Here is a 23,611-nt window from a genome sequence, read left to right as displayed (position 1 = left end):
TTTTTACTCTCTTGGAGTGAAATCATACACAAAGGATTCTGCCATGTAGTTTGCTGACAGGCCCAGGATTTATGGTTTGGCCACAGAGAGAGCGGTTTCACTCTGACAGGAAGAAGGTTTAACCAGTAGCATCTGGTCAGCGGCCGCTGGACAGCACACACACACACACACACACACAAAAACACACACACACACAGCTCCTGGTGCATCCATTAAAGCCACAGACCTGCAGCTCACCACACTGACCCTCAATGTGGTCCAGGCTAACTGATGATAACTGGTCAACAACAGTAAATATGGTAAAATTTTGGTGAAAGAAATAAAACAGAACCAATGTAAACCAGATGCATTTTGACTTTAGGTCTGTATTTCACAATATCTACAATATCACACTGAAAAGACACATGTAACATAGAATATATTCAAAGTCATCAAACTAGACTAATGGAAAGATATACACCAAATCTAACTAAAACAAAAATGAAAAACAATAATCTCAACAGTTCCGTGATGATGTAAATTAGCAGGAGGCACAAAGTGATGGTGACTCAAAGCAGGAAAATCGTCTCATCATACCAAAGAACTTTATGATCGCTGAGCTTTAAGTTTTGAGTTAAAGCTGTTCTTATGTCTCTGACATTTACATCATCTCTGCTAAGTTTTACATACATCAAAAGTCTGCATTGTATATTTGAATATATTAACAACATAAATAAAGTATTTTGGCTCTGATTCTGATTCTGACAACTGATTCAATGTAGTTGTAATCACACTCTTGTGACCTCCAGCAGACAAGTAGGAAACTTTCAAACTATGAAAACCTCATGTAACTCATATGAATACAGCAAGAGAGAAGCTCCTAGTAGTGTAGTTTTAAGGACGTGCAGCGTGGGTTAAATATGCTGTGTGCTTGGCCTGGCTTTTGCTGTCTATCAGAAGCAGCTGGTTATTCATGTGGTGGGAAATCATCTCATCAAGGGTGATGAAAATCTGAGAGAGAATGAGACAACAATAAAGGGAGAGAGGTAATTAAATTCTTCCATGCTCTCACAACCCAGCTCCCCTCTCTTAAACTTGAATAATTTGCCCCCACCTCTTCGTTCTTCTTGCCCTCTTTTCCGAGGGCGTAACCGCGTGTCTCCTCCAGGAAGCGGATGGGAATGTTGTACACCTTCTGCTGGTAGAGCACAGCGAGGGTGTACGGCTGGCGGGTGCTCTGGGCTGAGCTGTGTCGAATGAGGAAGGCACCGTCCTACCACAAGGAAAAAAGAGTGAAAAATTGACCCAAAGAATAGGAAACTAAAAGGGATGGAGAGGGAAAGTTTGGGAAACATTGATAGGAGAGGGCCAAAAGGCAAGTAATTATAAAAGGCAGGGATGGATTAAGAATCGAGAAAGTACATATAATACAGTGTAAGTGGAGGAAACGGAAGTCCTGAAGGTGTCCGACTTCCCTGTCTGTGTAACACTCTTCCTTTAAGCCTTTGTGTTTGCTCTCCTGTCATTAGTTGATTATTATACCATGAAATGAAACACCAAACTGTTTGATTCACCTTGTTGACCCTCAGCAAGAGATCCTCAGCTGCCTTTCTGTTGCAATCTCCAGCAAACCATTCTTTGGCCTGCAATGGCATAAATATATAAATAACAGTAAACCAGTCCTCACTAACTTGTGTTAGATTCTCAGTGCAGATCGATACCTCATTCCCAGATTGTTTGGATGCCCTGATGCCACCAGAGGAGGCTTAAAACAGATAGAAAACATGTTGTGTCTCAAGCGCAGTTTAAAAGGCCAGATGGTTAAAAGGTCATTATGATCAGTGCAATGTTTGGGCTTCATTAAATGGACTATATGAGCAAACCACAAATGATCACAGCCGTCCCTCAGGATTTAAAAAATGTGAGCTTACCCACGGGCTTAGTGTCCGATATAGGAGGATTTGGAGGGCTGGAATAAATACAAGAAGGCTAATGTTATCCACTGCATTTGCAGATGGGATCAACTGCAAAAACAAGCTGTCTGTCTGGCAAACCTCTACTCCTCTCTGTATTCTTCACCTCTTACCTGGGTTTAGCTTCCTTCAGGTTTGCAGGCAGAGGGGGCTTAATACTGAGGGTAGGAGGAGGGAGTTTGGGAGGAAATGTGGCGCGTCTTGCTTCAACTGAAGGAGCTATAGACACAAGATGTGCACTCTTTATCATCACAGTCAAAACTGTTTCTTTTGGATGTAGTTTTTACTGATATTCGATCTGTTTAATGAGCAAAAAACATGTGGTCTGTACCTGTTTTTATCTCATTCAAGGAAGGCAAGATTGAATTCTGAAAGGGAGGAAATAAAAGTCAGCGCTGTGTCATATTAGCAAAGTGAGCTTCATTTCCTATGAAGGAAATGGAGATACAGGGTAAGAATGAAAACTTCCTTTCAGCCTCTATCTCGACAGTCTTACTGTAAATGAGAACAGAGCATAGCATGAGGAGAGACTAAGCACTGAGCTGAAAAGAGACACTCACAGACTTAGCTCTGGGAACTGGAGGCTTCATCCTGCAGATGGAGAGAATCTCAAGTTTATTAGAATTACTGTACCGTGCCATTATACAACTGCTATATTTGCATTTTGATACATAAACACAGCAGCACCATTGTCTGATGTGACAGTAAGTGTGAAGCTACACAGGCAGATTATGTCACAGGGCATTTTAGGTTACTTCACATCACAATGCTCTAGGTTGGTAGTAGGTTGAAAGCTGCTTTCACCCGTGTTGAAGTGCACTTACATGGGAATGGGAGAAGGTAGGAGCGTCTTGGGAGATGGAGGCATCCTCATCGGCCCATGAGGGGCAGGGGGGCAAGCTGTGCAGCAGGAAGGAATTTTCATTTCTTTTACATCACATAGTTTAAGTAACCTTTTATGTCTTGAAACTCTTATTGTAAATTTAAGGTATTATCAACATCTCAAAGCTAGTTCCTATGAAGTGTGTTGCAACCTACCAGCTGTCGGTTCTAAATACAGGTCGTCATTATCTTCCTGAAACACAAAATTACAAATTTTGTCATATCATGATAATACGTAGGAGCATATTTATCAAAATGCATGGTACAATGTGCCAAAAGTTGGATGAGGATTTCTGTGGAAGCCCAGTAATGAAGCACAGTGACAGAGTGTGCTCTATTTGCTGACTGATGTGAGCTGTTCCATCCATGCTTTACAATGACTGGCTCATTGTTTTAAGAACCTTAGATGGAGTTAAATCTACTGAGCCCACCTGACAGGTGACACCATTCTCTAACCCTGACCTGACTTACCTAAACTGCCTTTGAATCCAGATACTTCTGGCTGCTTAGTCAGGTCTCATATATGCTCAGGCTAAAGTCTGTTGGCCCCATGGATGTATTATGAAACAACGGGCCCCTGGGCACAGATATGTCATCGGTGCCTCCTGCACCTCCTACACATTAGCAAGACACCCAGACTGAAAGTGATGCTGTCAGTAGTCAGTTTGTTTCTCTTCCAGTGATGTTGTGGAGGAGTCTCAGGTGTTGCTGTTGGCTCAAAAGCTGCACCTGAGCTTCAATATTTAGTTCACAGTGGAGATAAAGAGAGGCTGGAGGATTGGTTTGGGTTGGCAAATCATAAATATCAAAGGGCTCAGGTTGGGATCATGATTAAAAAACGATACACTGTGGCACAATCAGGGCACCCATACTTTTAACTGGGCTCTTTCACTTTCCAACAACAGCCACTTCAAACAGACGCTCTGGGCCTGTAGGCACATTCAGTGTCCATCTGGTCCAATTGGCTTGATAGGTTGTTCATTTGAAAGCCATGACCTGCTCAGTAGTCCAACCACCAACAACATTTATCCAATTCCACAAGTCTTACACTAATTAGCCACTGTGCTGCTATCATAAACCTTCCACACATGGCTCATATCCTTTGACCTGTCTAACAAAAGGAAAAGATAATGAATAGTGTTAGTAAATTTACCTGATCTTCATTTGGATCCAGATACACATCTGAAATGCAGACAGAAAATACACTGGATACAGTGATCTGTGTGGTATCATACAGGCCTTTTGTGGTGGTGAACGGCCCCAAAAAGCAGTGATAAGTATGTAAGAGTTAACAGTGCATACATTCTATCTATCTATCTATCTATCTATCTATCTATCTATCTATCTATCTATCTATCTATCTATCTATCTATCTATCTATCTGTCTAAATGTTTGAGATATTCAGAAATGTGTGGTAGAAAGATTACATACATTACTCCAAGCAGAGAAACAGTTGGACACAGAGGAATATCCAAGCAGAGAATATCACATATTGTGCTCATGACCTTTGACCTGACTTTTTGGTCAACTGGGCAAAGCCAGATGGCGTGAAAATAATCTTCTATTGAGTTGAGTTCCTCATCTTCTAAATTTCTGCTCACTGATGATTGCTTTTGTGGTCAATCTGCTAACAAAGTTGAGTTTCTGAGGGACTGAAGGTGCAGCTCAGTGGCACTACACTAGGTGGCACTCTCCTCTTTGTTTCAACCACAGCTGCCATCTCTGTTTAACTTATACTAGCTGGTTCTGCTTATAGTTATTTATTCCAAACAAACTGCTGTTGCTGCTGGAAACATTACACACAATCTGTCTGTGCACCATGAGGATTTTTCCTGGGAAAGATCTGTAAGCCAAAATGTGGGCAGCAACAGGACATGCAAAGTCTCTAATGGAGTGGTTTCATAAAAACGACAATGTCTGAAGAGGACTAATAAAAACAAATATTTTATTTATAGTATATGTGGTTGCCATATCACCTCATCAAGATATTTCCCTCGACAGTCACCTTCAGGCTGGTGAATTACTTCTATGAGAGGCTTGTTTGTGTTGGTAGAAGTGATTACTGCACCTTCCTCAGTGTTGGGTGCAGGGACTGGAGCAGGAGCAGAGTGGACAGATGGAGGTGGCTTCATCTTCTTCCTCCCGGGCTTCTCATTCCTGTCTATCTCAGGTGCTGGGAGGGAGAGGGATGCAGTAGTATCACAATGAAGAAAGGGGTTAAAGAGATGAAGAGTGATGGGGTTTATAATAAATACACAAAATCAGAAAATGTTTGTGTGCGCTAGTTGCAAATGCAGATGACTCACGATTCCTGCTGTTGGGCTCATAGTAGAAATCTTCAGCACGTTGTGGAGGTTTCTGGATGACTTTCTGGATTTAATTGAAACTTGAATCTTAAAACACATTTGACAGATGCGGAGACTCATAGACTCATAGAGAGCTTTTGTTACCGAGGGTTTGCCTGGTCTGGGCGGAGGAGCAGCCTGCCTCTGTGGAACAGCTGGATTGGATGTCCTCTCTGCAAAAAGGAGCATCGAATAAAAGATTTTTAGGGGAAAGATTAGTTTTATATTGTCAGAGGTATGTGCGCTGAACAGGGCTTTAAAAGGAAACTTTGACACATTTTATGCTGATCAGTGTTGTTAGTGAATGTAGTCAGTTCAAATAATAACTAACTGTCTAATTGTGTGCAATATTAACTGAGAAATGTCCTGCTGTAAAACCTGTTCCTTCCTGGTCACAGGCACTGTCATCTGAGTCACTGGTGACCAGGAAGAACCACAGATCAGCTAACCAGCCTGTTCTGCCACAATGAGTTTCAGTTTTGTCTTTTTTGAGCTGTCTCTGGACGATGCTAACCCCCAGCTAGTGGAGTGCATTTGGGGAGTCAGAAGCTTGCATGTAATGCATCATGGTAAATGTAGGCTCTGCTAGCTGCAAGCTTTCTCGGGCTATATAGCACACAGCAAGGTATTTATTGCGTCAATGGACAACATTTACCTCCGACGTTGATTGGACGTCCACATAAAAAGGCAAAGTCCGAAGTATAGTTTAGTTTGAAGTATAGCAGTTATGACTCAGTGCAGTGTTGTTACCCAGATAAACGTTCTCCTCCTCTTGTCTCGGTGGGACTTTCTTGGGCGGCCGCTCACACGGTGGAGCTTCATACATGTCACCTTCCTCATCATCCTGCCATTAGCAAAAAAGGGCAGGTGCACGCAGAAAAATCACCAGAGACTAAAAACTTTCATTTACATGCACCACTACACAGCCTCTGTCACACTAAAAATTATACAGAAAAATCCACAAGTTTACATCAACATATAAACATCAAAACATTCATCCAGTGGGCCTACCATTTATGAAATTACAATCCATTTCAATTAATGTTGATGTGACTGGTTGATCAACATCTGTTTTTGCACCATGGGAAAAAGTCTTAAGGCATTTTCTAATGTGGCTGTAAATGAAAAAGTAGATTATGGAAAGCCAGAGTGGGATGTTTAAGTCTGAGTTGAGATCTCAGAGGGAAGCAGAAAAAAGCTCTTCTGTGGTTGAGATGTAGCATTATAAATTAACATAAATACTAGTTGAACTTCTGGATTACAATGATGATGATTTAATGATTTCCCATCCAAAACATTTAAGGCTTGTTTGAAAAGGCGTGTTTGGTTCCAGCACAGTCTGTGTGACTTGTTAACAGCAGGAAACACAATAATGTAGGTGTGACAAAATCATTGCACGCAAGCTGTTTTTGATGCTTCTATTTTTAACTACTATTTAATATGTCCAGATTTAACAAACTTATAATTCAGTTTCTTATCATCTTTCTGATAAGTCAGATTGGAAACTAAAATCATCCCTAAATATTTAAACTAATCACAGTTTTTGATTGTTTTAACAACAAAGCCTTTTCACAGGTAATACAAAATTTATATTGTGATTTCTTAATCATATCTTTATATAATTATATCTTCTTAATTATTAGTTTTATAAAAAATTAAATAAAACTCTTTATGGACAAACAGAAGAGACAGAGCTTGTGGGAAATGTGGTAACAATATCATATGAGTGAGGCTCAAATTTAGGAAGTTGTTGTCTTTCTACTTACAAACTCATCCGGTGGCCATCCTGCATTATTATCTGAAACAGATTTTTAAAAAGACATTGATGGATTGTAAAGTTTGTAGTCCAGTGAAGAAACACATTGAGGTTAAATCTCACCTGTCCGTCTGGGTGGAGCTGGTGGTCCACTGTGTCTGACGGGAAGAGGAGGCATTTTTATTTTATTTCGTGCATAATAAATTAACAACTAATGAGGTTTTCCTCATGGCTGTAACACTTACAGGTTCTTCAGTTTTCCAAAGAAGCTCTGAAAAACACAGAAACCTCAGATAAGTCATAAAGAGATTTAACATCCGCAAAATAAACTTAACTGCATTCCTGGCTGCTAATCATTTACTTTTAGTTATTTATCAGCTTCAGCTGCGTCATTAGGCCTCAGATAGTAGCTGCTTTTTGAGAAGGTCAGCATGATGGAAAATACAGCTTCATTTAGTACAGGACACAAGGTGAAAATACACACTGAAAGTGCTGGGCGACTCTTTATATGGACCCCTCTTTGTAGCATTTCAAAGCAGTATATGAACACTTGATATTAGTTTAAATGGTTTATAACACTGTAAACACAGTATAATGTCAGGACCTGACACAGGACATCTAATTAGTAAAGTGACTATGTACATTTACTCAAATACTGTTTGTACAGTTTTGAAGTGCTTGTACTTTAATATAATTTTCTCCTACTTAATACGACAACTTGACTGCAATTCAGAGGGAAATATTGGACATTTATCCCACTACATTTATTTCATAACCTTGATAGGAGCAATCGACAAAAATATATGCTGTAATGTTTATTAAGATAAGATTAGACTTCTTTAATCTCAATGAGAAAAAATTGCAAGCTACCCAGAAGTTTATAGAATAACTAAAATCAGTGCTAAATTTACCTGCTGCAACATTAAAGTGATGCTTGCACATGAGAGGGAGCATTCTGTGTAGTGAGTACTTACTCTTGGTACTTTGAATATGTTTTTGTAGTTTTACTTTACTGTAGTAAAGATTTTAATGAATGACTTTTACTTAGTTACTTTTTACTAAGTATTACTACATCATGGCATTATTACTTTTGCTTACTGTGAGTAGCACTTCTTTTAACACTAATTATTTGGTTACATGCTTCTATTGAATGTTAAACAGGAGGCTCGAGTTTCATAATTCTTGCTGAAACGTATTTAGTCCACGTCTTATTTCTATGACTTTTGATTGCATTTACAATCAATACTTTTTACACTCAATGCCGTTTTGAAGCAGAAATTTAACTTTTCTTTCTTTGTCCTTTAACTCATCTGCATGGATGTAATGAGGTTGGCAGGAGGAGGAGGAGGAGAAAAACACACACGTCAAGGGAAATCAGGAAGTAAAGTGACGGTGTGTCTGGTTTCCCACAGTGCCAGGTGGAGAGGAAGTGTTGATGACAGGTAAATGATTGTAGCCAGACAAAGAGGGAGGGAACGCAGAGTTTCCATCTCTCATACACTCACACATTGGCAAACAAAATGTCAGAAAAGAGGTGACAAAGAGGACAAAGAGAACTACATTACATTACATGCAATTTAATGTTTCTGTGTCTTGTTTTTATTGTGTTTTTTTTTATTGTATTGTGTTTTATGTCCCTGTAAAGCACTTTGAATTGTGTCTGAAAGGTGCTATATAAATAAAGTAGCTTTGCCTTGCCTTACATTACTGTTCTGCTATTTATGACCTTCCCTCACACCGTACTTCCAAAAATATCTGCATTTTATGTTTACGTCAAGTTACTGCGTCAGCGTTCTGCTCATGTCATGTTCAGGCGTATTCTGACTGTGAAATATAATGTCACTGGAACCTCTGCAAGTACTCACGAGAAATTTGGTAACATTTGCATCAGAAAGCAGAATTAAGATCACCACCATACAGACTGTGGTTTGTTAACGGACAAGCCTAAAGATCGAAACCTGAATTCATGATTCATGAACCTCAATTCATTTAAATTTGATAACTACAAAATGTTAAAACTTTAACATTTTTGATCAGATAATATTTTCAGATAAGACATGATCATCAAAAACACACATCAGCTGTGATTGAATTTTGTAATCATAACCCTAAATTACACCAAAATATCCTCAAAAATCTGATAAATTTTATTTAGTTAACAAAGAAAATGATTTAATGAGGGGCTGATAAGTACAGAACAAACATGAAAGGAAGTTTAACTTGTTAACTTGTTTAACCTTTCAGAGGACCTTAGTCTGTAATAAAGCACATAACCGATGCCTGTAGGTGCATTTACTTTCAGTGTTAAGTTATTTTTACTGTTTGCCTTCACACTCCCACGCATTCACAACTTCACCTGTGTAGCTGTCATTATATCTTTTCCTCTTGCTGAAATAAAAGTACCAACACTGAAGGTTTACAGATGACTCAGCTGCTACACCTCTGCCATCGACAGCACCTGCACACTTCCTTGTCACTCCACCCAAAGTTGTCACAATGTAAACCAAATATAACCAAAATTAAACAGCACTTTACCATTGTCAAGATTTGGGGTCGAGTCTCGCAGCTCAAGTCATGAGGAAATGTCTTCGTTTCAGCTCTAGGATGCAAATGGCTTTGAAGATTAACAGTGAGCGACACAGAGAGAATGTGAAGAGCAGCTCTAACTGACCTCATTTGCATTTCCTCCCTGTGTGTCAGACAGGCAGTCTCACCTGCTACTGTGCGGCCACTGCACAGCTCAAACATGGCTCCAAATTTCCCTACTGCAGCCTGCTAATGACCATAACCAGCTGAATTTGATATAATTTGCTGCAACTGGTAAACAACAGCTCCTTTGTTTTTAATTAATAATTAACTTTTGATACACACACATGCCATCAGTGAAGCTAAGTCAGGAAGCTACACTGTCATTAAGTATTAAAAAAAACAGCGGTAAAAGGTTAAAATACAAAACTGCAAAACAAAACTCACACAGAGCTGAATGTCATTTACACCTTTGAAACTGCAAGAACTGAGCAATAACAACACAGAAGGCACTCATCATGTAATAATCTGCTCCATACAGTCAGTTTTTTTTTAGGCAAACACAGCTACACTTTAACAGCACCACAAACTGCAGCCTCTGAATTGACCATTATCTTTGATTGAATTGAATTATCTTTGATTATGGAATGTTGTTTCCTGTTGTTTTTAAAATGGTTTTAATTTATGTGGATTCATGGGTAATTAGGATTGTTTGATAAGAATGGGAGCACTGTAATTTCTAGTTTAATGAATGAATAAATGGATTAATGATTTAAACCTAGACCTCGAACCTTGAACTCTGAACGATTGAAATGTCTTAATGTTTCTTAAATCATGACATTTTCTCTCGTACTTTCGAATGACAAAGGTCCACAAGATCACAACACACAATAGCATGAGGCCTGAATATAATTTTTTTTATTATTTTATTAAAGATAAATGTCACAAAAAGCCAAAAATCATGAAGCATAAAATTTTTTATTCCAAATATCATTTATTGACAAAAGAGTATGTTGCCCGGTGTGGTTATAATGACAGTGACAATAAATTATTAAACTACAGTACACACAGTACAAGAGTAGTTTCTCCAAAATAATAAAAAAAAAACACACATAAATATTAACTTAGTACAAAACATTTTAAACAAGTCACATAACAAAGTGAGTGAAGGAGACAAGCTTTGCAGTCAATAAGCAGTTTAGTGTACAACAGCCCACAGTCATTTTCAATATAAAATCAATATTCAGACAATATACATGTTATATACATGCTGGGCTCAACCCAGGTGTCTGGTGGAGAAGTGCCCTGGAAATCTGGTAAAAAAAACAGTGGAGAACAAGTGAGATTTCGCTCTTCCTCTCTTAAGGCGCTGGACACAGGTTTGTTGAATGGAGTGAGGGTCTCAAAGTTTGCCTCCACATGTCCAAATCTGTTCCCTTCTATAAGGCAGCAGAGAGCTAAAGGAGATAAAACTGTAAAATCAAGTAGAATCTGAACCAGCAGATAAGTGTGGTGTTTTGAATGAGGGTCAAGCTTTAAAGTAAGCAAACGTAGAACATTTTGCAATAAAACTAATTAAGCCAACCTATCACATCTAGAAGTCTATAAAACGATCTTTACGCACAACCTTAAAAAAATGCCTACATTCCTATGTGAATTACTGAACTGTGCAAATTAAGTGTTGGTGTCGAGCGGAGTGTTCTTGTGGAAGTCTACCACTGTGACTTCTTTGTATAAATCTGCATAAAACCAGCTAGAGCAGACGAATATACTGGTATTTCCTACTGTTCTTGCCTGAGCTTCCAGTCTGGTGGACACAACACTGAGAAAACACATGAAAACGTTGTATACGTGACAAGACAAATATCATCGAGTTCAAGATGGCCCAGAGGGAAGAAAAAGAGTTTGTGTTGTCCTGTGTTTCTGTCCACATGTACTGTCACATCCAACACAGTAAGGCACACAGAAAACATGACAATATGGAGCCACATTGAGCCTGAAAACTCATTATTGGGTTCCCACTTGTGCGTCTCTGTAGCAGTGGTCCTGCTGGTTTAAACCTCCATCAGTTTGGATTCAGAGCAACAGATAAGTTGTTGAATCTTGTCTATCTTCTCAATGATAAACATTTCTGTGTTTGCTGTTTTACCCATTATATTTATGGGTGTGGTCAATGGACAACATCCACTTTGCAGTCTCTCTTATTTTAAACAGGATTAGCTGTAATTTTGTCATTGATCCAGTCGATGTAATGGGTGACACGGGTGTAGACTCCAGGCTTATCCTTCTGCCCACACCCATCGCCCCAGCTGATCACACCCATCAGAGTCATCTTGCCATTGCTGCGACAGACGAGCGGGCCGCCAGAGTCTCCCTGTGGGTGAGGTTCAAGAGGCAGAAAGAAGAGTGACAGAGGAAAACTTTAATTGAGTAATGTTGTCAGCATTAATTTAAGGTGGAGGTTAAGTGTAAAAAAATAAGAGGTTTTCACCTTGCAGGCATCGTCCAGGCCTCGGGTGTCACCTGCACACAGCATGTTGGAGGTAACTGTGCGTCCAGACAGCACATCTGGGACGCAGCGCTCTTCGGGCCAGAGGCGAACGTAACCTCTCTTAACACGCTCAGAGTACTCTGCAGCAACTGTGAAGAGAGTGTTTAAATTAGAACTTCAGCAAGTCCTTCCCAAAAATAAATCAATTAAAGGTTTGTGTAAATGCTTACACTGCCCTCTGCTGGTCACTCCAGTAAGTGTCACAAACTTTTGTCCCAGTGGCATCTTTGACATGCAAAATTAGAGAATGCCATGACTTAGGTGTAATGTTTGCTTACATTCTGAGTCTTTTCCGTAGCCTGAGATCTCACACTCGGTCCAGTCCGGCAGCACCAGCCCACGATCGGGCAGACAAGCAGGAAGAACCTCTGGAGAGTTCACAGCACAGATGCCAATGTCTGTCTTCAGCTTCAAGAGAGCTACGAGTGGAAAGTGACCAGAGGAAAGTCAGGGTAAGGCACTGGGAAAATGTGTGACGAAGCCTAAGTTTAGAGTTTTAACAAGACTTCTCTGCCCACTTAAGGTTCCATATCATCACTGCTAGGGAAAAACATGGCTGCGAAAAGTGTCTTGTTCAATTGTCATTATTGACTTTACAGCATGTTTTTCTTGGTTTGTTAAAGTCTGATATTTTGATGATACAAAGTTTTCAGTACCAAAACCACTGTATGATTATTGTGTCTTGAAACACTCACCGATGTCATTGTCAAATGTTTCTTCGTCAAATTTCTCATGGATCCAGTACTCCTCAACCTTGAAAATCTGCTCACCGCTGGAATTCTGTTTCCGAAACGTTCTTCCCAAAATAACTTCCAATTTCTCTGCTTTAGCTCTGAAAAGGGATTATGTTTGTCAGTTGTGTGGTAACTTACGTATTTTGTATCTGTATCTGTGTGTGTGTGTATGTGTGTGTGTGTGTGAAGGATGTTCTTACTTGTCCTCGAAGCAGTGTGCAGCAGACAGGATCCAACATGAGTCAATGAGGACTCCTCCACATCGGTGAAAGTGCTTTTTGTGGCGGGCCTGGTAAACATTGATGACCGCCTGCCACGGCTGCTCCGTGATGTCGCTCTCTCTGCCCCCAAACATGCGGAACGCCGGGCGATTCAGGGTGTTATCTAAACGTTGGCCACATGTTGCTACAGAGAGGTTGCAGGATGGTTATGTTGATGGTTAACTAACAGTAAAATAGCTTCACACCAAACACATCAGAGTAAATGGGAAGATTTTCACGTCCTACCTCTGTTATTGTTGTTAGTGGTGGGAGCACGAGGGCCGAGAGTGGTGATGATAGATGGACGTCTCGCTAAAAAAGAGATAACAGGTATGAGCAGTCTGATAATAACACTTTGCTGCATGCAAAATATTTTTTGCAAAAATTAAACCATGATAACAGGGCAACTCACAGCATTTAGGTATGTCACACAGCTCCCAGGTCAGCTGCATGTTCTTGAAGGTGTGACACCATGGACCTGCATCACCGTCTGGATTCCTATTGGATGACAGACGAGGAAATGCTATTTACAACTCTGAGTTCTGATCTTTCTGCAGACAAAGGGAACCTCTCCTTTGTGTTAGTTTTATAGTGCTGTGTGTGCTGGCATCTCTACCTGCAGAAGCTGTGGCTGCCCAGCCCCAGCTCCAATGCATCAGACCTCCAAGCATTGTTGAGCTTACGCTTGACAGAGGGAGAGTCCCACGGGAGACAACGGGAGCCACTCCTAGTGACAGATGTTGTGCCTCTGTATGAGAGTCCGGAGCCAAGCACGCATTCTTGGTACTTATCTGCCCCAAAAAACACAGATAAACTAAGTGTTAAAGCAATGAATTGTTTAATCATTAGTATTTAAGATTATTAGCTGTTTGTAAAGCCGTACCTTCTGGGCATTTGGGCAAAGAACAGAAATCCCAGGCAATCTGAGTGCCTTTATAGATGTAACACCAAGGAGTGCTGTCGTTGTCAGGGTTCCTGAGGAGGAAAATGAGGGCAGGGACAATGTTCATGGCTAACATGAATTATGAAACATGACCTAAACCAAACAGTTTTAAAATGCATCATCCAAACAAGGTGTTTCAAAATTAAACTGATTTTCACATCATCAAATTCTTAATTTTTCTGTGACTATCCCACTCAGTCATTCCACGTCCTATAACTGGTAACTTTGGTGTCCTTGAATGTCAAAACCCTATTTCCGCCTACTCTTTGTCAGATCGTCTAATGAGCCACCTTAGTCTTAGTGTTTGACCCTTGCCTGTTTCCTGCCTTTCCTCTGGACATCTGCTTCTGTTCATACCCCTTGGACTTGGCTACCTGTTTCAGTTTCCTACCTGTTGCTCTCTACTTGCCTCTTTGACCCACTAAACTGCTTAACTTATCTGTTTGTGAGTCATGCTTGTGGTAAACTGAGACGTTATAAAGATGTTATATTCCTTTCAAAGTCAGACATTCATCAGACCCTCATTAACACAACGAATATTTGCAGATGCTCTGGCAGTAAACAAATAACACACCTGCAGAAGTTGTGGTTGCCCAGTCCGAGACTGCTGGCGTCCACTTTTCTAGCCGTGAACCTCCTTCCTCTCAGTGACGTGGAGTTCCAGTTGATGCACTCTGCTCCTGAATGGCTGATACTCCACGTGCCGCGGTAGCCCTGTCCCTGCCCTACAGCACACTTCTCATTGGTGTCTGATGGAGAAAGAGACATAGTAAAACTGGATATAGTGTCACTCACTGATATCACCCTCATAACTGAGTTAATTCATTCATTCTGACACAATAAAGCATGTTTATTGGATCTGGAAAAATTTAGGCCATTCAAAATGTTTGGACAAATTATAAAAACATTATTTCTTATATAAGACATTAAACTCACAACTTGAATCCTAATGGCCTTTTTATTGCAGTTTTCCAATTAGTGGTTTAAACAATAACCAAACATAAACTGTGATGATCGTAAATGCAATCAGATTTATTGAGTCTGGCCGTCGTAACTCATTACTCTGTCACTGGAATCACTTCGCTGTGACCACTCGGGTTTGCATAATTATTCCACTGAGAGGGTGGGGTGTCCCTAAAGCCTCAAAAAGTTGCCCACAGAAACAAAAACATTCATATCCCACAATGTCTTTCCATGGTTTATGAACCTTTCTTCTTCTCTCCAAACCACAGGCCTATGACACCTACGGTTTGAGTCACACAGTCAGACTGTGACTTTATCTAGAGTCATTAACAAGTTCGCAGAACATTTTAATCAGTGTTGTGTCACCCTGTTAATTTTTGCTTTAAAATGAAAAATGTACCAAATGTCCAAAAACAGTGGGCAGTAGGTGAATAGCCAGAATGTACCTGCTGTAGCACAGAAAGACTAAATACGAGACTAAAGCAGAGCTGAAACAATTTGTCGATCAACCAGTTCCAGCTTCTCTTCATTTTCTCTGTTTTGCATAATTACAAACTGAATATTTGGGGTGTTGGACTGTTAGTCGGACAAAATAAGATTAATCAAGAAAAAGCTGCCAGGTTAATGAAAAATAATAGTGCCCTTCATTATTTAATACTTACTGATTTCACACTGAGTACCAGTGAAGCCAGGAGGACACTGGCAAATGTAGTCTGAAGTGTACACTGCTTCCTTACAGGTTCCTCCGTTATAGCACTGAGACACGTAGCAGTCTGGAGGGGACAGACAGAGAGCTGGTTAGTCAGTCATACATCATCCAGTTCCTCAGCAAACAAACAATCTAGATAATCAGAATGTGACTGAGTGACCACGACCATTTGCGTATATGGAGAATGAAATGAATGGGATTGTGAAAGGTCTGTGTGCATGGCTCACCCTGACTCTCTTCTTACACACTGGCAAACATCTTTATGGCTTCACTTTTAAAATATTATGTCATGCCAAGGGTTACTTTTTTGAGATGGGTTGGTTTTCTGCCATGACCAGTCCGGTTTCTCATTTATTATTTCAACATTTCCTAAAGGCTAGCGTTCAGAATAACAGCACCCCGCTTGCTCCAAGAAGTATGACCTCACAGCCGGTGGAGTTTGCTAGACTGAAAATGTGGTTGTAATTTGTGTGAGGGAGGGGCAGTCATACTTCACAGAATTCGTCAATGGGGGTGAAAGTGCGCACGAGGGTTTGTCTGGCCTGAGTATTTCAAATAATCTCAGACTAAACTACGCCGACGCAAAAACACAGAAAGCCAGCAGCTCTTCATTTGGATGCACTGGAATAACAGGGAATTGGACGCATGAGTGAGACAAGCCAACAAAAAATAATCATCTGAGGTTGTAGTTAGAGGGGAAGAGAAATTATAATGAAAGACAGAGAGGTCAGTAAGGGCAGGCAAGCAGAATGATAGACAAATTTAAAAAAAAACTATATTTTGCTTATTGCAAACAAAAAAGTCTGATAAGAGAGAGACAAAAAATAAGACAAGTACGACAGCCAATCCACATTTGTTTGTGTGTGTATGCATCCATGTCACACTCACTGATGACGGGCACAATATGACAACGCTCTCGTCCTCCTAATGCACAACGGCAATACTCCACACGCTGTCCCTTCCATCGCAGCCAAGTGTCCCGAAAACTACGCACTGCTGACGTCTCACTATCCACACAAAGTACTGAGAAAACACACACATACACAGACACACACACACACAAACAGTAAGTGTACAGCTAAGACACTCATCAGTGTCACATGTAAAAGCGGTTGCAAACATAAAGGCACAAAAACAGAGAGGAAGACAAACACACGAATGACAACAGTGAATTAAGATGGTGATGGTGATGGATGGTGGTGTTATGAGGAAAGACAAACATGAGTGTGATGGGGCTCACAGGAGGTGTCAAAGGAAGGTGAAGACTTCTGGACATGAATAATCAAAAGCGTCCGTCTAGCTGGCTGCCTGACAGGCTCACCTCTGTAAAAACGAGTTCCCCTCTTAGAGCGGAGCAGTTCCACCTGCAACAGAAAAGAGACGTTAAACACAGAGCAGCAGTGCATGGCATCGGTTTCCAAACCAGGCAGCCAGTGCTGTCATGTTATTTCATCAGGACACTGTGAAAATAAACCTGCAGACTGTTGAAACTTGCTTTACAAGCCGCTGTTTAGTTTTAGTCACTTTAGTCATATCGTCCTGAGCACATGCTTGCTCAGATAGATTATAAACCACAAGAATTGAAACATATTAAGATAAGACCTTGTTGAGCATGCAGGATTTGTAGGCAATGGTCCAGTTATGATTATTAAGATTATGATGTAGTACTTACATTGTCCGCTAGGCAGCAGCACACAGCAGACAGGAGCGATAACAGTCCAAGTGTTCTGGTCATGGCTACTCCAGTGGTCTTCGATTTGCTGGAAGTGGCATTGCTTGTTAGAAACCATTGACGGGAGATTTTATGAGCTAATGTAATTTATATGGACTTGTGCAAGCAGAAACTGTGTATGGAGAAAAGCGAAGCCTTTAATAAATGCCATTGGATTTATACCATCATTAAAAACGTTCTTTCATTAAACATTATCAAATGTTTTAGCCAAAATAGTATTATATTCCTAAAAAAATCAATTCAGGTTCAATACAGTGAGGTGAGTGAGTGACTGAGCATGGATTTCATTGTTTCATTGTCATGTCGACCCGTGTAAATTTTTTGTCATGAATCTGTCGATAATACTGAGCCAACAATTGCAGGAAACCAATGGACACTGGTCGCCTTCTCCAAACTCTACTTATTCTGTGTTCAGCTTCCTTCCTCCATCTCTACAGTACGCCTGCTCCTGAGGAAGGCCACTGTAGAGGAAAGAGCGGGAAAGGTGGGGTGGTTGCGGGGAAACTGGAGGTCATTTCTAGTTTCTTGAAGTTGTGTTGATTTCATGACTCAGACAGGAGGTTTTTAACAGCCTGTGCAGGACAGTTTGATAGGGGACTGACAAATTTGTGCTATATTTGTCTTTGTTGTCCTGCTTAAATTAATTCCCCTTTATCACAATCCATCTATAACTTCCCCACTGGGAATAAACAGGAAGCAGAAGAGCTTCATTTAATGCACAAAAGACGCTGAACACATCAGACAACACAACTGGACAACCCTGGACTGTTGAAAGGCAGCACGCACAGCAGAAAGTTTCTGCACAATACTGACACCATTCCTTCTCTAACAGAGCAAAGCTGTAGGATAAAGTGACTCAGAACCTTAAAGGGAAGGAGGAGGACACAGAGGGGAAAGCTTGGAACAATAAAAAGTAGCTAGACTCATGTTTCCCTTTCATACTTCTAGAAAATGAAGTCTGATATCAGACTTGTTCCTCTTCTCTGTTTAGAAAGATTCCGATTTTGCAGAAAAGAGGTAGAGAGAGGAGCGCCTGTTGCTCTTCAGTCAAGAGTGAGTAAACATGAGTCACAGAAGAAGAAAAGAAGAATGTGGAAGAGTGGAAGAAGAGTAGACAGGGAAATGGGAAAGAGAAAAACAAGAAAGTTGCACACACTGAGAAAGTAAAATTGTCCTCAATATAAAGAACTTCTTTAAAAATAACCATAAGAAAGTCTTGTACAGACACATACATGCAAAGACCCAGACATACAGCAGGAACCATGTGCATGTGCGTTTTTATGCTCTTTTCACCATCGACTGGTTCTCCTCTGACTCACATTCTGTGGTTGACTGAGCTAATAAAAAACAGCTCTGTGTTATGATATATCAGTGAAGTAAGTCAGCTATGCCTGCAACCATACACACACACACACACACACACATGTACACACACACAAACATACACAAAGTGCTCAGGAACGTGGAGCTAATCAACACCCCTACGCACAAAGATTTACTGTTCATTCTGCTCATTGTTCTTCCAAACAAAGACTCCCTCTCAGGACTTGACTTTTAAAATACAGACACACACATGCATTCACACACTCACCATCCAGAGGACAGGTCCCTTGAAAGTTATCCTTGCCTCCAACAAATAAAAACCCTATTGGCCTGCGCTTTCACTCACCCTCCCACCCCCCCCACCCCACCCCCCCTCCCCCAACTGAGCCTCAGCGGCCGGGTGACAACACACTAGTTTCCTTTTTGTTTCCTTTGTGCAGCTGTTCAGCTCCGTTCAGTCAACCCAGCCCTGTCAGCTAAAACATGTGTTTCCTGCTAAAATACTGCCAGCGAGGGCCTCATGCACTTCGGAAATGTGCTACATATCAACAGACGCATGCACAAAAACACCCGCCTACATGCACACATCAGATATGAACATATGTGTATCCCACCCTTTTTTAAAGTCTGCGGTATCTGACATGCCGAGGCCATTTTGGGTGCCATTAACACTCCTCTCACTCCTTTGTCAATCCCACAATGAAATTGGCCTGCGTTTCAGCTATTTCTGTGGTCTGCCTTACAACGTTTAATGTACATGAACAGACGCAAACACAGAAAAAAAACCTGCAAGACTCATTTACAGAATACAAAAGAAAACTGTGGCTGTTCCTTTAGTTTGAAGAAGTTTGCAGTGGCACAAATTTTCTTTTTCTGAGTAACTTCAGCTATTGGAATAAATATTTGATGTAAATTGAGGTTCGCTTGGAAGAATTTATCATACAAAATGCATTTTAGAAAGAAAGAAAGAAATCTGGAGGTGCCAAACATGATAGCACATTACAGAGCAGTTATCCTACTAATCAGTGTAATCTGTGAGGTTTTTGGTGTAACTGAGTGCAACTATTGGCTCACAACAAGCACATAATCAGTAAATAAAACGCGCAAAAATTGTTAATCACCAAACATTTACCAAAAGGTACCTTTAATGTAGCTTTTACTCAAGTCAAACAATGCCACTAACCTTTCTGACTGCATAGACGTAAAGGGTCAAAACCTTGAATTTAAATTTAGTTTACAAGAGCATCATGACCAATAAATGACATCAGTAACCGTGCAGTGAGCTCTTAAAAGCCTCATAAGGGGTTACAGCCAATAACAATGCTCATGTTTCTCCTAAGGACCAGAGCTATTGATATGTTGACTAACAGCGAGATGCACCTACCGGTTCATGACCAAGCCTGTCTTAAAAAGTGAGCGCTGGCACAGATAGGGTTATGGTATTTGTCTGCTACACCCAATCAGTCTGTAAAACCAAGTATGCAGCCCGAGGAGAGTGTGGTTCCCCTAGTAGGTCAAATATGAATGGAAGAAATGAAAACATCTTTGGAGCAGCAGCAGCCAGACTGTGAGTCAGCAGCAGCTTTATAAGACTAGTTCTAGGATGCACCACAGACCACAGATGATAAGACAGACACACACAAACACACACATACACACACAAAGTTTATGTCCAAAGCTCTATTCACACTTACAGTGCTCTAGCATTCACTCTATTAATGTGCACCAGTATATTTAAAGGAACACTAACCACAGTCTTTGACAGGATTGCGGTGAGTTCGCTGGACCATTAGTGAGGATGTGTAATGATGATGGTGCGCTGAGGTTGTGAAGGTCGGGGCTGAGACATTCTTGTCTTCCAGTAACAAGTCTAAAATGTTTAAGTCTAAAACGGTGAGAATGGTTGGACGGCGTGCAGGGAACATAGTTGCACCGTCCTGTGAAGTTCAAATTATGGCTCACTGTGCACTTTAAAGCATCTCTGAGGTTACTTTTCCTGCCTCTCTTCCATGCAAATGCCAAAGGGGATACTTAATAAAGTCCATAGAGTGGGCGGGCTCCGTACACTGGCACCAAGTGGAGGAACTGGCACAGGAAACATCTTTACAGGGAGCATTGTAGTACTTTTACAGTCTCATTTTCTTTGGAACTCAAGTTAGTTTCTTCGCAATATTTCTTAGAGAGCTCAACATTTGTGGGAATGGACTGTAAACACTATTCCCATTGTCACAGCAGGCTGGCAGCGTCACTTTCCGTTAGCGGATCTGAACTTAACAACAGGTTTTTGAACTGGTTGGGCTTGCTGGGATCCCCAAACCTGCATTTAACCTTTACAATAGCTTCAGTTCAGGTGTTGTTCTTTCATTTAAGTGTTTTGTAATGTGCTTGCTGATGATGTGTTGTGGCATGCAGTGTCATGCTGGTAAGCTACTCAGCAGGCATTATCCATTCTTTTTTTTTTCAGTCACGCTTCAATAAACCAGCTGTGATCCGTCTCTGTAAAGTCCCTAAGAACAGAGGGCTGCATTGTTGCCTCACAGCTTCCCTCTGTGCACAATATGAAGCCTTGAACTCCTTATCAGAAAGAAACACAATCTCATGTGGCCAAAAGAAACAGGTAGGGAGAGCAGGTGTTGACATCAGAAATTAGTGTAGGCTGGGGACTGCATGGAAGGAGATGAAAGGATGGAGAGAAAGGGAAGAAAGGAGAGAAGCGGGAAAAAAAGGGAGAGAAGGAAGATGAAATCAAATCCCAGAGGTCAGCAGAAAGACAGTGAGTAGTCCTGAGTCATCCAAGCTCCCAGGACTAGAAGAAGAGACACAGATGGGCTTTGATGGGGTTTCTAGCCAGCATCGAGGTCATTAGATGGAAACACAATTCAAGAATTTAGTCAGATAGGAAAAGTAGAGATGTGAAATAGGGTTTTTGTCCAGATTCTAGTGAAAGCTGCAGCTCAGTATTGAATTACTGACTTGTTGATTGAGCGTCATCCTCTGACTGTTCCCACAGCCTGATCCATCACTTCTCCTCGTCTAGCCCACTCTTAACTAACAGCTCTAAGACCTCCTGTGAGTCACAAACATCAATGCGAGGCATAAACGGCTGACCACACTGCCGGGAAATGTAGATAATGGATACAAACTCTATTTCACTCTCAACATGCAGTAGTATCAGCAAGATGCCGGGAAGGAGAATTCCCAAAGTTCCCAACTCATTAGCCTGATAAGAGCCTGCATGTCAGTGATCCTGTGCAGGCATCGGCTCAGTGGTACACCGAGCCGAGAGTGAGAGAAAACATAGTATCACAGCAGGGACCGTCCTCAATAACAAACACGAGTCAAGCAGCAAAGCACAATATCACTATGTTCTTGTTAGATTTGTGACATTTTGCTGATTTTACTTTTCCAAGAAAAGTTTGAGGATGACGAGCGGCTGTATGAGGCTGTGGGGGAATTTGTAGGGTAGGTTCAACAGATCAAACAGGTGGATGTGGATGGAGAGAGGTAAATAAAGAGGTGCTGTGAGAAAGTGTCTGGATGCCAAATGAATGAGTAAGCACATGGTCATCCAAAATCACAGTATCACTTCCCCACAGAGTTAATATGTGAGACCAGACAAATTAACATCATTATTATCACAACTACTACGACTGCTACTGCAATCCAGCTTTCTATACAGCATGGCAGCACTAAATGTATATTTCCTGTTCCATTTAGGATTTAATCTCACATGAGATTTTTTGTGGATAATTAGCATTAAATAAGACTGTGCATCAAAATAACTCCACATTATTATCTATTCATATCTGATTCTACTGTAAGACTTTAAACAATTATGGTGAATATTGCCCTACCAATTAAAAGGAAATGGGACAATCAAATGTGACAGATTCGCCCTTGACACATTAGATAATAATCAATTAAAATAAACGTTTAAGATAATTAGAGAATGTTTAAGATTATAAGATCAATACAAACTGTGGTGGGTATAGTAGCAGGAAGCACCCGTATGCACTAGTCTGTGTAGATCGGTACCGCGAGAGCTATTCAGTGCATTGAATTGGCTTTATTGGCATGTATGTAACAAAGACAATGAGGTGAACGGAAAACAAGCTCTTACCAAACTGGCTGTCTTCTGAATCGGTAACTTCTCAGTGTCTGTGCAGCAGCAGGGTCAGTGTCCTCGGGATGTGTCTCTCGGATTGTTCCTGCTGCTCCTCCGGTCCCAGTTTTTATGGCAGCGCTCCGGTGCCGCCGGTGCGTCCAGGGGGAGGGCTGCCGTGACCTCAGCGGGGAAGCGGGGCTGGTCGACCGGATGATGATGCAGCCTGCTGGGCGGTGCTGATACGGACGGGACAGTCCCAAGAGCTGCGAGGGGTCGCCAGGGCAGATCACACACTTTAGTAGAGCAGATCTGCTCTATTTTAGATACTCTATCAGAAAATCTTAAGTAATTATTTCCCCCAGATTGATTCACTAATATGATCACATGAAGGACCAATAAAAACCCTCAGAAAATGGGCCCTGTAGAATTCATAACGTTGTCCACAGTCGATGTATTTATAAAGTGCTTATATAATCTTAGGTTGAGATTTGCTCTGTGAAAGCACAAACAACACAGCAACCAATGAAAAAATTTAAATACACTTAAATATATATATATTATATATTTTAAATAACTTTTCAGATATATTTTGGTTATTATTATATTTTATTCTAGATCTAGGTTATTATTTATTATTGTGTTACAATTCTATCTATCGATCTATCTATCTATTATTAACAGGATTTTTTTGGTGTTCTTTAGGACAACAAACAATGTGAAGCAAAAGGTGTACATATACCGTTAAGATATAAGATAAGATAAGATAAACTTTATTGATACCGTACAGGTAAAGATGCCAGTGTCAAGCAGCAAAAGAAAGTACAAAGAC

The 23,611-nt window shown here is 40.8% G+C and overlaps 2 protein-coding genes across 5 annotated transcripts; both read right to left on the bottom strand.

The window, feature by feature from the left end:
* LOC139203759 (SH2 domain-containing protein 6) lies at positions 1 to 9,611 on the bottom strand. Of its 2 annotated transcripts, XM_070833633.1 has the most exons (19): positions 9,472 to 9,611; positions 7,182 to 7,207; positions 7,060 to 7,094; positions 6,947 to 6,978; positions 5,931 to 6,024; positions 5,286 to 5,353; positions 5,142 to 5,205; positions 4,904 to 5,008; positions 3,988 to 4,016; positions 2,991 to 3,027; positions 2,777 to 2,852; positions 2,513 to 2,543; positions 2,284 to 2,320; positions 2,066 to 2,171; positions 1,911 to 1,948; positions 1,701 to 1,744; positions 1,554 to 1,622; positions 1,094 to 1,252; positions 1 to 990 (listed from the first exon to the last, which is right to left on the bottom strand). In XM_070833633.1, exons 1-19 carry the CDS (start codon positions 9,472 to 9,474, stop codon positions 874 to 876), a joined length of 1,170 nt encoding a protein of 389 aa, XP_070689734.1. In that variant the 5' UTR covers positions 9,475 to 9,611; the 3' UTR covers positions 1 to 873. The 2 variants fall into 2 exon arrangements, with proteins under 2 accessions (XP_070689734.1, XP_070689733.1); XM_070833632.1 differs by having other exon boundaries at positions 1,554 to 1,744.
* An 825-nt stretch (positions 9,612 to 10,436) lies between these two features.
* On the bottom strand, positions 10,437 to 22,879 carry plat (plasminogen activator, tissue). Of its 3 annotated transcripts, none has more exons than XM_070834373.1 (15): positions 22,798 to 22,879; positions 17,295 to 17,382; positions 16,863 to 16,986; positions 16,511 to 16,645; positions 15,576 to 15,686; positions 14,525 to 14,699; positions 13,891 to 13,982; positions 13,624 to 13,798; positions 13,420 to 13,505; positions 13,254 to 13,319; positions 12,948 to 13,152; positions 12,709 to 12,845; positions 12,292 to 12,432; positions 11,954 to 12,102; positions 10,437 to 11,836 (listed from the first exon to the last, which is right to left on the bottom strand). In XM_070834373.1, exons 2-15 carry the CDS (start codon positions 17,355 to 17,357, stop codon positions 11,669 to 11,671), a joined length of 1,827 nt encoding a protein of 608 aa, XP_070690474.1. In that variant the 5' UTR covers positions 17,358 to 17,382; positions 22,798 to 22,879; the 3' UTR covers positions 10,437 to 11,668. The 3 variants fall into 3 exon arrangements, with proteins under 3 accessions (XP_070690474.1, XP_070690476.1, XP_070690475.1); XM_070834375.1 differs by having other exon boundaries at positions 16,944 to 16,986; XM_070834374.1 differs by lacking the exon at positions 22,798 to 22,879 and adding an exon at positions 18,946 to 19,013.
* Positions 22,880 to 23,611: the final 732 nt, after the last annotated feature.

The sequence above is a fragment of the Pempheris klunzingeri genome, chromosome 7, assembly GCF_042242105.1.
Source record: "Pempheris klunzingeri isolate RE-2024b chromosome 7, fPemKlu1.hap1, whole genome shotgun sequence".
NCBI classification, from domain to species: Eukaryota; Metazoa; Chordata; class Actinopteri; order Acropomatiformes; family Pempheridae; genus Pempheris; species Pempheris klunzingeri.
Note: the sequence above shows the minus strand (reverse complement) of the source record. Positions and strands in the feature narration are given on the sequence as shown.